The sequence below is a fragment of the Hemiscyllium ocellatum genome, chromosome 32, assembly GCF_020745735.1.
Source record: "Hemiscyllium ocellatum isolate sHemOce1 chromosome 32, sHemOce1.pat.X.cur, whole genome shotgun sequence".
Taxonomy (NCBI): Eukaryota; Metazoa; Chordata; class Chondrichthyes; order Orectolobiformes; family Hemiscylliidae; genus Hemiscyllium; species Hemiscyllium ocellatum.
Genome location: NC_083432.1, coordinates 34,944,578 through 34,961,244, shown reverse-complemented (window position 1 = coordinate 34,961,244; position 16,667 = coordinate 34,944,578). Strand labels below are relative to the sequence as shown.

Sequence of the window (16,667 nt, the reverse complement as noted above, 5' to 3'; positions counted from 1 at the left end):
CAACTCAGATCCCAAAATCAAATCTAGTGCTCCAATGTTCTAACTGAAGCAAAGCATCACAGACTGCATTCTTCACTACCACCCTTCAGCCCCATTTTCAACCCAAAATAAGTATTTTTCAGTACTTCTGGTTGAAGATTGTTATGTAATACATGGGATATGATTTAAAAAATTAATAGCAATTTGCCTTACAAAGTTGACCAATTCTTTGAATTCTCCCCCTCTTAAATTTATTTAAATTATTTTGAACACTGATCTGTATTCACCTTAAGAGATACACTATTCCAAACTCTAGCGTTACCTCTGATCCTCTTTGGATCATCCCCAGTAATTGTCCTGACTTTTATTTCCACTTCCAGAACCATCAGCTCTTTCAAGTCCTATTAGGAGATCTAGGAACTTGTTCTACTCTCAATCCTGCTTGTCCAGGTTGATCAACTAATTTGATAGTTACACCCAAACTTTCCTTATCGCAAAAGCAAAAAAGTATCAGATAATGAATGCAGAAATCAATGAACAGTAAAAATACTGGAAATTCAATGCCATTAACAATTCAACTATAAAATGCAGAAATTAAAACCACTGCTAAACCTGTAACACATCTTGGACATATTCAAATGCAAATTCCTGCACACATATAGTCTCCTACTAACAAACAACTAGAACGTACCACAATGAAAAATTGACTTGTTAATATGAAGTGATGCTGCTTGCAGTGTCAGGGCACACCAGATTTGGGACATAGAGCATTTAAGGCAACCAGAAATGTTTTTTTTAAAAAGAGTACAATGACCACAATTGACCTTGAAATATTATTCTGAAATGATAATGATTCAGTTTATGTTTCTTTGCCAAAGTATTTTTGGGCACTTACATTTTCTTGTTCACTAGAAACCATGGTCTTAAAATTGATTCGAATTTCCTAGTCAACTGGTAAACCAACAGAATTTAAAATCAGAACAAAAATAGCAATAGTTGGGCCCTTTGAGCCTGCTCTGCCATTCAATAGCATCATGGACTAACCCAACATTCCTCACATGTACTTTCCTACCTTTTCCCAATGACCCTGGGCTCGCCGACTGATGAGGAATCTATCTGCCTCAATCTTAAACTTTGTCCCATGTTGAAACATTAAATTGCAGTCGTTTTGTGGATCAACTCACATTAAAAACAAAAACGTTTTCCCAAAATTACCATTAATTTCCATACCCAAACACGGTGGCTGCAGACATGGAGCTCCCACTGTTTCTTCAACTGTGCTGTAATGTTTCTCTTCTCGATTTTCCAATTCAACAGCACTTAAAGCACTTATTTGTTTCAGAGTCTGACTGCTCATTTTTGGTTGGGGACTGGCATCAAGGGATGAACCATCAGATTGAGAGGAGAACAGATCAGGAGATTCTCCAGATTCTTGGCTTGGGGAAAGGCATTCATTTTTGAGACAGCCTTCGCTACCTACATTTTCTTGCAATTTATTTGCTTCAGTACAATCAGTTTTTTTAACTTCTGTGCTGCTGCTGGGCAATGAAAAGGCTTGCACTGGTGAGCCTTTTAAAGACAGACATCCTGTAACTGAGGGGCTTTCCGACACAGTTGGAGCATTTGATTGCGATCTGTTGAATCCAAAGATCTGAAAACACGGCAGCTCCTCATCACTCGTTTCAGATTCGGAAGTCGATAGTTTAACTGGTCGCTTCCTCCGGCCTCGAAGTTGATCTTGTGTTGAGCTCCTCTCATTCGGTTTCTCTTTTGCAACTTCATGCTGTCTCAGTTGTTTTTCACGCTCTCTCAACTCATAATTACTTTGCATTTCATCCAGTTCATCCACACTTTTTGTACTGATGATATTTCGGCTTCCTTCAGCACCGTCCAGCAGCCCATCAGGAGTTATGGAAGATACCTGTGAATTCTGTGGACATTTGTTCTCGCTGGTTTTATTTTTGACAGGTGTACTTTGTTCCGTGTTCATAAATGTTGACAGCGAGTGGCATCTTGCAACATCAGTCGAGTTATCCAACTTGTTTTCTGTGGTGTTTTTGACAGCTAAGGGACCATTGTGAAGTAAGTTTCCAGTTTTATAAAATTCTCTCTCTTTTGATAATTTTTCCAAAATATTTTCTTGACAATTATCTTTTTCACTTGCTTCTTGCCCAAGCAGATCTCTTGCTGAAAACAATAATTCAGACTCCGGTTGGGCACTGGATTCAAGTCTAGTGCTTAAGACATTGTGCTGAGCCTCCTGGCTGACAGCTACTCCTAGGCCTCTGTTTTTGACTTGTTTTGTGGTTTTTGTATGCCATGAATTGTCTTTTGCGTTGCTATTGAAGTTCTCATTAGCTTTGGCCTCGCTTGATCTATCAGAATCAACTATTTCTTTCTCTGTAGTAACTGGTGAGCTACTACAATTTGATCCTTTTCTTCTGAGTAACCTGGTGTTCCTTTTTCCCTTCAATCTGCTCCTTGATGGAGGCACCACCACCTGGACAGACTGTGGAAGTACAGGCGAAAGAGGCAATCCAACATTTGAGGCAGTTGGAGGCACAATTTCTACAGAATTGCAATTCTCCCGATTCGATAGTTGCTGTACGTTGTCTAACTCAGATGTGCAAGGTTCACTTTTATCATCATTGGCAATCTTAGCATCTCGAATCGGAGAGTCAATTTTATCCAAATTAACTTTCCCCAGTTCCGGAGGTGCATCATTTCCATCAGTGTCTCTGATTACTGTACCTTCTGTATTGATCTCCTCTGAATTAGAAGCAGCTATATTATCAAGACTCTTGGTATCTGGAGCTGTTGCACATGCATTTTGTGCAGCCTGATACTCTGTGGGCGGCATAAGAATGAATGATCTTCGTTTTGATAACCTGAAAGACTTTAGAAGTAGTTCAGTGTCTACTTCACTGTCTTCATTTGTCTCTTTTGAACTTGTCTGTTGCTTGATAGATACATCTCCTCTGCTGTCTGCTTTACCAATTATAGTTCCTACTCTGGAATGACTTCCACATGGAGTCACTTCACCTTTACCCACATAACTGCAATGTGATTGTGGGTCACGAGGTTTTTCCCCATGAACTGGTTGAGGGGCAAGTAGTAACAAGCTGGCTTCTGAACTTGAACCTTTTGAGTGTCTGTCAGATACTGCAATGAATGAGGAATGATCAGAACATAATGGATGTTCAGCTGACACTGCAGCATCCTCAGTTTCTGCTGCTTTGTGGCAGTCCTTTAATTGTTGATGGACAGCATTGCCTTCAAACTCTTGTACAACAGATTTTGCAAGCGATCCATGAGAAGCTCCATACTCTTGCTGTGAATTGTCAGCATCTGGCACATGGTCCTTACAAGCTTGAACTATAATATCCTGATTTGGTAAATTCTCACTTTCTGCACACACCATTCCAACATCAGTATTTTTCTCACTCGGCTCTGCAAAAGGGGCAAAGCTTGCACAAGGTGAGAGGATTGAATGCGACCTGGTCAATTTAGATTTCTTCCCTTTGTTTTTGTCTTGCACGATCAACTCTTCATCCAGCAATTTCAGTCTGTTGCTTCTTCTAGTAATCCTGGTTTCTAGTTCAACCTTCACTTCTTCACTACTAGGGAAACTATCAATCTTGTTCTCATTCAAAACAATTGGGTCGCTTCTCGGACTTCTGTCAGTTCTTACAATGTGATTAACCAGCTGCAAAGGTTTAGTTCTTTTTTTGGTCTGATTTATAAATGACTTTTTTCCTTTTCTCCCCAAACTTTTGTTCAATTTTTTCTTGCTCTTACCATCTGTCTTACATAACTCCAACTTGAGCTGCTGCACGTTTTGCTCAGCGTCATCCACGACTACATCAGTACTAACTGCGACCCTGGGTGGTGTGGTAACAACTAGTTGGTCAATTTGTTTGATATCAGATGACTCATCTAATATTTCTTTACTTGCCTCAGTTTCGATGTCCTTAGATTCAGGGACATTCTCTTTGGGGTCTATTTCATTACTTGCATTCTGAACATCACTATCGTGGTTATTTTCATCATTTACAGCCCTCTTTATAAAGTCTTCAGGGTTTAGTCTATTGCTTTTTCTTTTTGTTTTTTGAGTTTCATTGCAACCAATAAAGACATCTTCTCTTTGAGGAGTTAAATCATCACTCTTACTGTCAGAATTAAAACGCCAGTTTACTGGAACACTTTTTCTCTTGTCTCTTTTATAGGTTTTTGCAAAGATTTTGTTTTTAACATCAGTTGGAGCTGTTTTTGGCATTGTGTGTTTGAAAGAGGAAAGATGATCATTTTTAATATTTTCAGTATCTTCTGCACTGGAAGTTCCTTCCTCAGATGCAGGACTCACTCTTTCTGCTAAGGAATCTGACTCAACGTTCTGGTCACATAGATGTGATTCGACAGCAAGAGTTGCCACCTCATCAACATTAATGTTGGATAACCATTCACTGACTTTCATGATTCTCTGGCTTTTCCTCCTGGATTCCTGTGGAACTGATGAATTCTTAGACTGGTTTACACTTGTCTGAAAATCAGTTTCATCTTTAACCATTTGGTTTGAAACTTTCTGGTTCAACTTTTCATTACTGTCCAACAGATCAGCATCTTTCTCGAGCACACTTATTTCTAACAAAGGCATTGTTCTGTCAGTGAAAAGTTTGTTCCCAGCAGTGCAATTTTGTTTATTTACCCATTCTGCAGCAACTTGCAAGGAATTCTCATTTGCAATGACTTTGCCAGGTGCCTCTGGGCTACAGAAGTTACTTACAGATTTGTCCTCAGTCATTTGCTTTTGCTCTGTTTCTGATTCGGTTGCACAGGAATAATCACCTGCATCTGTATTTTCAGTATTCTCTGTCACATTATCATCTACAAATTAAACACATTTTCAGACTTGGAATTAGTTTTGCTTGAAAATTAATTTTTGATCTCTTATTTTGCTTGTGAAGTTTTTTAATGATGTTTTGAAGTTGAATTTAAATCCAAAACCTTTGATAGTAACTTTCTCTCCCAATGAGGAACAACTTTGAAGAAACTTGTAATTGAAAATTTGGTGAAAAATTATGTTAAATCACAGACAGTAGGGCAGACAAAAAGATCACTGCCATATGATCACAAAGTAATAGCTTCATGTCAGATTCTTTTCCCCCTGAAATTGCAAACAAATTGACATACAATACCAGCAATTAACAATTTATTATGAATATTGAATATCATCCCTAGATCAAATAGTCATATTAGTGAATGAATTCCTGCTTCTTATATTGAACCACATGGGGGCAAGAATCAGCCTGATAACATCTCCAAGAATGGGAACAATGCTTTTTGCCCTAAATCATCCATTTTTAACAATGTAAACGCATCAGTCAGATCCATCTTAGAATTTAACAGAGGGAAATTTTAACTTTCACAAAACTCCACTAAAGTCGATATACTCTAAAAATGAGGAGATAAAATTTGGTGTATTGAAAGCTAACCCCTCGCCTGAAGATGGTGTAGCAAGTAGATAAAACAGAGGGAAATATTTGATATTAGTCAAAATGTCCAAAAGCTGTCAGCAAAATATTGATGTTTAAAACATTATTTAAAATTTAATTTCTCTCATTTCGCAGTCAATCTCTCAACTGTGCCAACTCCTATGGTTTCCCTCAATTTGAACAGTCAGCAATATTTCTGTTACTTCCCCCTATTACTCAGTACTATCAATAAATTTATTCTCAAATTCCCAAGCATTTGCCCTGTTGACCTGCTCAACTAGTTCTTCAACCCAGCCTTTCATTCCCTTGTTCCAAACATTGTTCCATAGTGTGTGCTGTAGGAGAAAGTCAGAGGACTGCACATGCTGGAGATCAGAGTGAAAAGGTGTAGCCCTGGAAAAGCACAGCAGGTCAGGCAGCATCAGAATAGCAAGAGAATTGATGTTTTAGGCATAAGCCCTTCATCAGGAATGTGGGGTGGGGATGGAGGGATGTTGAGACATAAATAAGTGGATGGGGGTGGGGTAGCTGGGAAGTCATTGATGCAGGTGGGGGGTGATGTTGTTAGGTTGGAGTGGAGCGAAGGAAAATGAGCAGAAAGGACATTTCAAGAGGGTGGTGCCGAGTTGGAGGGTTGGATCTGGGATGAGGTGAGGGGAGGAGAGATGAGGAAGCTGGTGAAGTCAAACATTGATGCCATGTGGCTGGAGAGCCCCATGGGGGAAGATGAGGCATTCTTCCTCCAGGCGTCAAGTGGCTTAGATTTGGCAGTGGATGTGGCCCAGGTTTTGCATGTCCTTGGCGGAGTGGGAGGGCAAAGTGAAGTGATCGACCACAGACCAGGTTATTTGGTCCGTGTGTTGCAGAGATGTTCCCTGAAACCTTCACTGAGTTGGCATCCTGTCTCCCCAATGTACAGGAGACCACACTGAGAGCAATGGACACAGATGAGGTGTTTGGATGTGCAGAAAAATCTCGGCTGGATGAGGAAGGATCTTTTGGGGCCTTGGATGAGGGTGAGGCTCAGGCTTTACACCCTTTATTGTGGCAACAGAGGTGTGGGGAGAGGAAGGTGGGTTGATGGAGGGGTGTGGATCTATCAAGGTAATGGTCTCTGCGGAATGCTGATAGGGCTGGGGAGTAAATATATCTCTGGTGGTGGGCTCAGACTGTAGTTGGCAGAAATGGCAGAGGATAATGTGCTGCATCCAGAAATGAGTGGGCTGGAAAGTGAGGAGCAGGGAGAATTCTATCTTTATTGCGATTGGAAGGGTAGGATTATGTAGGTAGTGGAGATGGGCTGGAAGGCATTGTTGATTACATGGAAGAGGAAAATTGCATTCCTTGAAGTAAGAGGCTATCTGGCATGTCTACGAGCAGAATTGCTCCTCCTGGGAGGCAGAGGAATAGAGAGTAAGGGATAGCGTTTTTTTCAGGAGTGGGGGTGGGAGGAGGTGTCGTCCAGGTAACTGTGGGAGTCTGCGAGTTTGAAGTAGATGCCCGTGTGGAGTCAGTTACTGGAAATGGTGAGCCCATTTTTGTTCCTTCAGGTTCAAATGTTGCACTGCAGCATATCTGCCACACACCAGGGAGAGTCATTCCTTTAATTGCAGAATTGGCTTACTTCTGTTAATCATTACTGTGTCTCATTGGGTTTCAGGAGAGTGACTGCCTGCTGCATACTTGTCAATATTTCTACACTCTATTCCGATTCAAAATGGTCATCATGAACTTCCTTCAAATGTCCACCCTTAACCCATCTGGTCTCAAACAACAACATTTCCACTTTTAACTTCCTCACGAAAAAAAAATCATTTGCCATCTCCAAATACTTATCTCTAAAGGCTCTCTGCTCAAGTTTTTCAGTCAGCCCGCTTTACTTGCCAAGAACAGAGACCATTTTAACATGCTAAAGTATTCTCTTTGATGTCCGCAAAATTCAACATTCTTATCTCTTATGCAATGTTTAGCTCCAACTCTACTGTATATAAAAAAAAAGAGAGTTCGCTTTCAAAAATTTCTCTGCTTCTGAAGGTATTATTTTTAAAATCAGCCCCATTGTCCTCCACTTTACCAACAAGCAGCACTATAGAATCATACACAGACATGGGGTCAGCATTCATTACACCAATCTTGATCTCTTCACATTTAGAATGTCACCTTACAGAAATTTTGGGAAAATTAAAATTTGCCTCAGTTGAATTCCACGATGAAAAACAGACCATTCAGTCTCCAATACACATTACATTACACTCCCACTAATTCCATTCTCGTCCCTGGCTGATTACTCAGACTACACAAGAGGATTTCATTTGGCCAAACGTGGAGCTTCAAACATTAATTCCAACCAATTATGAAGATTTTAACAATGTTTCCAACCTCACATTGGTGTTCACATAATTAACAGATTCGCATTTTTCACCTCTAGACTAAATCTGTTTAATACCTTCCTTGCAAAATGGTCATCCCTCCAGCTTGTTTAAAATTCAGGTATTCATACAATGTTACACATTCATATCATGTTCTTCTTCTCCACAGTCCCCATCATCACTGATCTGCAGTGCTTCGATATGCTTCCATCCACAATATAGAATTACATTATCAAAACATGTTAGTATCACGTTCTCTGCTGATGCCTGTTTAGCCTGCCATCAGCATAATCATACATTTCTCCTCCACTCTTCAAAATGCCCTGTTATTGGATCAACTTTTAATCACCTCAGCCCAAATCTCTGCAGTGCCACATGAACTCTTCATAGAGTCATAAGTATAGCACAGAAACAGACCCTTCAGTCCAATTCATCCATGCTGACCAGATATTCCAACCCAATGTAGTCTCACCTACCAGCACCCGGCCCATATTCCTCCAAACCCTTCCTATTCATATACCCATCCAGATGCCTCTTAAAATGTTGCAATTGTACCAGCCTCCATCACTTCCTCTGGCAGCTCATTCCATACATGTACCACTCTCTGCATGACAAAGTTGCCCCTTAGGGCTCTTTTATATCTTGCCCCTCTCACCCTAAACTTCTGCACTCTAGTTTTGGATTTCCCCAACTTAGGGAAAAGACTTTGCCTATTTATCCTATCCATGCCCCTCATAATTTTGTAAACCTCTATAAGGTCACCCCTCAGCCTCCGATGCTCCAAGGAAAACAGCCCTAGCCTATTCAATTTCTCCCTGTAGCTCAAATCCCCTAACCCTGGCAACATCCTTGTAAATCTTTTCTGAACCCTTTCAAGTTTCCCCTTCCAATGGGCAGGAGACCAGAACTGCACGCAATATTCCAACAGTGGCCTAACCAATGTCCTGTACAGCCATAACATGACCTCCCAACTCCTGTACTCAATACTCTAACCAATAAAGGAAAGCAAACACCTCCTTCACTATCCTAACCACCTGCGACTCCACTTTTAAGGAGCTATGAACCTGCACTCCAAGGTCTCTTTGTTCAGCAACACTCCCAAGGACGTTACCATTCGGTGTATCAATCCTGCTAAGCTTTGCTTTCCCAAAAATGCAGCACCTCACATTTATCTAAATTAAACCATCTGCCACTTCTCAGCCCATTGGCCCACCTGACCAAGATCCCGCTGTAATCTGAGGTAACCTTCTTCGCTGTCCACTACACCTCCAATTTTGGTGTCATTTGCAAACTTACTAACTATACCTCTTATGCTCACATCCAAATCTCTCCTCTTAGAATTTTAAAGATAACTTAAGATTATATGGGGCAATAGAGTCTAAATATTTAAATGCATACCTGGAAAGAAAAATGGGAATCCCAGTATGAAACATATCTTAGTTAGTCTAAACTAAATTCTGCAATGAGCATGCTAATATAGAATCAAATGCATGCTAATTGATAAGCTATTGAAGGGAATCAAGTGTACCTTATTGGGAAAAACTGGTGATTCTGGTCCTCAGAAACAGAGTGTTTGAAAAATCCGTGATAAAATGATAAATCAAAACATTAAATTTGTAATACGGTGAATAGTTTTATACTTTTTGAATACATGTACTGAGTGTGAAAGTACCAAAGAAAGTATGAACAAAGAAAATCTGAACAACCAGCCTTGAAGCTACTACTTGCAGATGAAAGGTCCAATTTACACGACTAATCTTTCAGTAAAAGAGTTGAAGAATCTCCTTTAAACATTTTCCAATGAAATGATTGTGCCTGTAAGTAAAAGATTCAGAATAATACCTCTTGGATATCAATCAATTTCACATGACTCAGTGACAAAAATAACACTAGGCAACTCTATTCTGTGTTTTTATTGATTAGAATGAGGCCTTCAATGAAACAATGTAATCTGCATAACTAGTTTCTACTACCGCCAGCAGCACAGGAACCATCAAATGGCAAAGCCTATTCGATCATTCAGGTTTGCCCACTTCAATCAATTTTAGAGTCATTAGTCAGAGAGATACACAGCATGAACAGACCTTTGGGTCCAACTGATCCATGCCAACTAGATATCCAAATCTAATAGAGTCCCATTTTCCAGCACTTGGCCCATATCCCTCGAAACCCTCCCTATTCATATACCCATCTAGATGCCTTTTAAAATGCTGTAATTGTACCAGCCTCTACCACTTCCTCTGGCAGCTCATTCCATACAGGAATCACTCCCTATGTGGAAAAAGTTGCACCTTACATTCCTTTTATATATTTTCCCCTCTCAGGGGACTTTGTCTATTTATCCAACCCATATCCCTCAGGATTTTAGAAAAATCAATAAGGTCACCCCTCTGATGTTCCAAGGAAAACATCCCCAGCCTATTCACCCCCTCCTTATAGCTCAAAGCCTCCAAAACCTGACAACATCCTTCCGATAGGAAGGAGACCAGGATTGCACGCAATATTCCAAAAGTGGTCTAACCAACGTTCTGGACAGCTGCAACATGACCTCCCAATTTCTAAACTCATGGCTCTGACCAATAAAGGGAAGCATACCAAACGCCTTCTTCAGTATCCTACCTCTACTTTCAAGGAACTATGGAACCTGCACTCCAAGGTCTCTTTGTTCGATAACACTCCTGAGGACCTTGCCATTAAGTATATAAGTCCTGCTAAGATTTGCTTTTCCAAAAAAAAATGCAGCACCTTGCATTAATCTAAACTAAACTCCATCTGCCATTCCTCAGCCAATTGGCCAATCTGATCAAGATCCCCTTGTAATCTGCTGTAACCTTCTTCACTGCCCATGACACCTCCAATTTTGGTGTCATCTGCAAACTTACTAATTATACCTCCTCCTATGTTCACATCCAAATCATTTATGAAAAATGAAGAAAGGTAGTGGACCCAGCACCAATTCTTGTGGCACACCAGTGGTCACAGGCCTCCAATCTGAAAAGCAACCCTCCACCACCACCATCTGCCTTCTACCTTCTGTATCCAAATGGCTAGTTCTCCCCGTATTTCACGAGATCCAACCTTGCTAACTAGTCTACCATGAGGAATCTTGTCAAAAGCCTTAGTGAAATCCATACTGATCATGTCTACTACTCTGCCCTCATCAATCCTCTTTGTTACTTCTTGAAAAACCTCAATCAAGTTCGGGAGACATGATTTCCCACACACAAAGCCATGCTAACTATCCCTAATCAGTCCTTGCCTTTTCAAAAACATGCAAATCCTGTCCCTCAGGATTTCCTTCAACAACTTGCCCACCACCGATGTCAGGCTCACTGGACTGTAGTTTGCTGGATTTTCCTTACCACCTTTTTAAAATAGTGGCACCACATTAGCCAACCTCCAGTCTTCCGGCATCTCACATATGACCATCCGTGATTGAAACATTTCAGCAAGGGGCCGAATAATCACTTCCCACAGAGGTGACACCTGATCAAGTCCTGGTGATTTATCTACTTTTACGCGTTTCAAGACATCCAGCACTTCCTCCTCTGCAATATGGACATTTTTCAAGATGTCACCATCTATTTCCCCACATTCTATATCTTCCATGGCCTTCCCCACAGTAAAACTGACAAAATACTCGTTTAGTATCTCCCCCATCTCCTGTGGTTCCACACAGAGACTGCCTTGTTGATATTTGAGGGGTTCTATTCTCTCCCTAGTTACTCTTTTATCCTTAATGCATTTATAAAAACCCTTAATTCTATTTGCCCAAACCATCTCATGTCCCCTTTTTTCCCTCCTGATTTCCCTCTTAAGTATATTCCTACTGCCTTTATACTGTAAGGATTCACTCAATCTATCCTATCCATACCTGACATATGGTATGTCAATTCCTTCTTCTTCTTAACCAAACCCTCAATTTCTTTTATCATCCAGCCTTCCCTTTCACCCTGACAGAATATACTTTCTCTGGACTCTTATCTCATTTCTGAAGGCTTCCCATTTTCCATCCAACCCTTTACCTGTGAATATCTGCCCCCAATCAACTTTTGAAAGTTCTTGCCTAATGCTATCAAAATTATCCTTCCTCCAATTTAGAACTTCAACTTTTAGATCCGGTCTATCCTTTTCCATTACGATTTTAAAACTAATAGAATTATGGTTGTTGGCTGCAAAGTGCTCCCCCACTGACACCTCAGTCACTTGAGTAGGTCAAGTTTTGTACCTTCTCTAGTATATACATTCACACACTGAATCAAATTTTTCTGGTATAGACTTAACAAATTCCTCACCCTCTAATTCTTAAAATACTCTGGCAGTCCCAGTCTATGTTTGGAAAGTTAAAATCCCCAACAATAACTACACTATTGTTCTTACAGATAACTGAAATCTCCATACAAATTTATTTCTAAACTTTCCTGCTGACTGTTGAGGGTGTCTATAATACAATCCTAATAAGGTGATCATCCCTTTCTTATTTATCAGTTCCACCCAGATAACGTGCTTGGATGTTTCCTGAGAATACACACCCTAAATACAGCAGTAATGCTATCCCTTATCAAAAATTCCACTCTTTCCCCCCCTACCCCCCCAATCCTTGCAAAAGCATTTGTATCCAAAATCGCTCCTGTCCATCCCGGAGCCATGTTTCCATAATTGCTATGATATCCCAGCCCCATGCTTCTCATCCATGTCCAGAGTTCATCTGCCCTCCTGATTTGGCCTCTTGCATTGAAGTAAATGCAGTTTAATTTATCAGTCCTACCTTGTCCTCTGCTTTGTCCCTGCCTGCCCCGACTGTTTGACTCAGTCTCTTTCCCAACTGTACCATTCTCAGAGTGATCTCTTTCTCTCTTTCCTCACTATTTTCCTGGGTCCCACCTAAACACCAATCCCGCGCCCCTCCAAAACCCCACCCCACCTGACTAGTTTAAGTCCTTCCAAGTGGCTCTATCGAATCTCCCAGACTGTACATTAGTCCCCTTCCAATTCAGGTGCAGTCAGTCTTTCGTGTACAGGTCCCTTCCATTCCAGAAGAGGTTCCATTGATCCAAAAATGTGAACCCTTCTCCCCTGCATCAGCTCCTCAGCCATTCATCTGCTCTATCTTCCTATTCTGACCCTCACTAGCTCATAGCATCAGGAGTAATCCAGATATTACTACCTTTGAGGATCTCCTTTTTAGATTCTTGCCGAACTCTCTAAATTCTCCCTTCAGAATCTCTTTCTTTTTCCTTTCTATGTCGTTAGCTCCAATATGTACAATGACTTCCAGCTGGTTCCTCTCCCCTTTGAGCAGGGAGATATCCTTGATTCTGGCACCAGGGAAGCAACACATTATTCTGAGATTTCGCTGCTGACTGCAGAAGCGTCTGTCTGGGCCTCAGACTATAGAGTCCCCTATCACAATCGATTGTTTGGAACCTGATGTACCCCTCATTGCATTAGAGCCAGTCTCGATACCAGAAACTTGGTTGTTTGTGCTACATCCCCCTGAGAATCCACCCCCTACATTTTCCAAAACAGCATACTTGTTTGAAATGGGGATAGCCATAGAAGGCTCCTGCATTACCTGCCTACTCCTTCTACCTTTCCTAGAGTTAAGCCATCTCTCTGACTATATCTCCCTTCCTATAACTGCCATCCATCATAGCCCCTACCTTTTGTAAATTCCTCATTGCCTCTAACTGCCGCTCCATGCAATCAGATAGGATTCACAACCAAAAGACCCTTCATGCAGACATAATCATCAGTAACATGGAAACTCTCCCTAAACTCTACATTCGACAGGAAGAGCATACCACTCTACTCAAAGCCATCTTTGCTCCTTCACAATCTACAGACCCAGAAAATAGCTCCACCTTTTTGCTCTAAAAGAACAGTGCTCCAGGCCAACTTAGTACTTATGGATTATATTTTAAAAATTTAGTCAAGAGACAAAACTCAAGAAAACATAATCAGGAAAGAACCCAATCTACTCACTACTGGAGACGTACAGCAAGGTTACACGTTAAAACAATGCACTTATCTGTTCCTGTGCTGTGAGCTCTCCCACACAGGTTCCTCCAAAGTCAGCTGTGAATTGCACTCTTAGTTAATTTTTCCTCAACACACTCCGATATCCAGAGATATACGAACTCAAACAGCAAAGACAGTAACTGTGCAGATTCATTGCTATGTCGGTTAGGAGTGTAGGTTTCTTTCTCTCCCTCAGTGACCATCTGGTTGCTGCTTTTAATCTGTTTTTCTCCTTTTAAAAGTGTTGTTGTTTTGATCTTTTCTCACCATAGTTCCAAAACAATGCAACAGCATCTAAAACAGTAATTGCTGCTCCTGGAATTTGAGGAAATCACCTCCAGCACCTAAAATACCTCAAACAAAAGGAGCAGCTCTTACAGCCACAATTTTTTCCTGTCCTCCATCCTGGAATACCCAGATCCTTTTCCATTTCTTTTTCAAAAAAGCATTTACTACTAGAAATTGCTTTAGTCCAATTACCAATATTTGTTTCAAATAAGAGATCACAATAAATGAAGACAAGGAGGTTGTAAGTGCAGTTCTGAAAAAGTCATGTTGGAGTCAAAACATTTTACTCTGCACAGATGCTGTCAGAGCTGCTGGGTTTCAATAGTACTTTCACAAAACTCACCTGCGACCAGTTTTTAGTGTTTTGAGTCCAATAGTTATAAAGTTGAATTCATTTTGACAGGATATTTATTGCCTCAGAAAAACCAAACTCGGAAGTCTAGGATTTTGGCAATTCAAACAAAAGCATACCTGTTTTTGATGAAAACAGTTCCTCCAGTATTGGTTGAGATAATTTTGTTTTTTTCCCTTGGTAAGGTTTCTCATCATTGTCACACTGATCAATTTTCTCTTTTTGAGGAGTAGTATTCATGTTCACAGTCCTTGAACATAATGTTGATCTATGGGAACAACCAGAACAGCAATTATGGAATTCAAGCTTTAGTGAACTAATTATTAGTATTACAAATCTTCATTTGAAAAATGAAATTGGGTTTTGAAACGAAACTAATCTGGGACATCAAAGAAAGTACAGGGTGAAGTAGTTAATAGATAATCATGCTAACATAGACTTGGATCAGGATGACTAATCAGTAGGAGCAGCAGTAGGAAAGTATATCTGTAAAGTATAGCGGTAACACCAAGCTTTACACCTGTGTTTTCCCAAAATGGGGTGGGATAGGGGGAGGGAGGTGGGGAGTTGGAGCTAAGAAGTTACCTGACCTATTTATTTCCAAGCAGCCCATTTTGATGGTCAATTCAGGAATGTTAAAGCCAGCACTTATGGTTGACAGCAGAACAAGGGTGCTCACTGTTGACCTCAAAAGAAAGCCTCACGATGAGATCTTCTAATCTTATCAAAAAGAACTTTATCAGTCTTGCTGTGCTGTGGATTGTAATATTCTTCAATAGGGACTCAGTGTGAGGCTGCAGTGATGTCCTTATGCTTTCCAAACAATCCAAATCACAGCATTTTCTGACAACCAAGCAGAAATGGAAAAGAACTCATGCACAAATCACTTTTCAACAAACTTAGAGGGTAAAATACAGATGATGCAAAATTTGAAATGAAGGAAGAAGCTGAAAAAAAACTTCAAAAGTTCAGTTTAAATAATACCTGTATAATTAAATCACAATGGAGATACCCAATGTGACACAATACAGAATTATTTTCCCCAGGACTGGATTTGTTGCTCAAGAAACAAGATACACCTTTATGCAGGGACTCCAACAGCAATGAGAGAACTAAACAGTGGCAATTCTCGTCACAGAACTGCTGAACTCAGATTGCTGGCTTGAAAGTGTTGTGTGCACATCAGGGTGACAGTCAGATATTTCAGGACCTGAATGCAAATCTGCCCACGTCCCCATCCTGCTCCACACCTTGCAAAATCTGAGTCACTTGGGAATTAATAAAAATGTGTCCAAAATATCAGTTACTTCAATAAAGGTTACAGAACCAAATGATCAATCATGGAAACAGTAGTGAAAAACTAAAAAATCCTAATGGGTAATAAGGCATTGAAACCCCATCTTTGCCATGGTGGCTGGTCTTCACTCACAAGTCAGTCAATAATATTTTCTAAATAATATCAAACATCGATAAAAGTTAAAATGATTATTTTATCTCTAATCTATGAAGTGCACTTTAATACTAATGACATAGGTAATAATAGGGATGAGGCTCCACAGAACAATCAGAGAGAGGTCGGAAAATGTTAAAAAGCAGGACCTCGTTAGTGATAATCTCCTGATTACTTCCAGTGCCACGTGCTAGTGAGGGTAAGAACAAGAGGATATGGCAGATAAACGCATGGCTAAAGAATTGGTGCAGGAGGCAGGGATTCAGATTTTTAGATCGTTTCTGGGGCAGAGGTGACCTGTTCAAGAGGGACGGGTTGCACCTGAACTGGAGGGGGACCAATATCATGGCAGCCAGGTTTGCTAGTGCTGCAAGGGAGGGTTTAAACTAGATTGGCAGAGGGTGGAGTCCTCAACAGAAGGGAGGTGAGTGCGAAGCTCGAAGGAGACACAGTAATCAGAAAACTAAATTGAAGAGACAGCTCAGGCTGGAACACGACAGAAAATAAGGAATGCCTGTAGGAGTAAATTGCATTTACTTCAATGCCAGAGGGCTGAGATGTAAGGCCGATGAAATCAAGGTGTGGATAGGTATGTGGGACTGGGATATTATAGGCATTACAGAAACATGGCTAAGGGAGGGACAGGACTGGCAGCTTAATTTGCCGGAGTACAGGTGCTTTAGGTGGGGCAGAGGTTTTGTAAGTCGGGTAGCAGG

The 16,667-nt window shown here is 40.7% G+C and overlaps 1 protein-coding gene across 4 annotated transcripts in view; it reads right to left on the bottom strand.

Moving 5' to 3' along the window:
* LOC132830933 (breast cancer type 1 susceptibility protein homolog) overlaps positions 1-16,667 on the bottom strand; it is an 87,540-nt gene that overhangs the window by 38,422 nt on the left and 32,451 nt on the right. For all 4 annotated transcript variants that reach the window (XM_060848891.1, XM_060848894.1, XM_060848892.1 and 1 more), the window contains 2 exons: positions 14,621-14,769; positions 1,210-4,863 (listed from right to left, as the gene is read on the bottom strand). In XM_060848891.1, the coding sequence (XP_060704874.1) occupies positions 1,210-4,863; positions 14,621-14,769 (3,803 nt within the window). The remainder of the gene's footprint in view (positions 1-1,209; positions 4,864-14,620; positions 14,770-16,667) is intronic.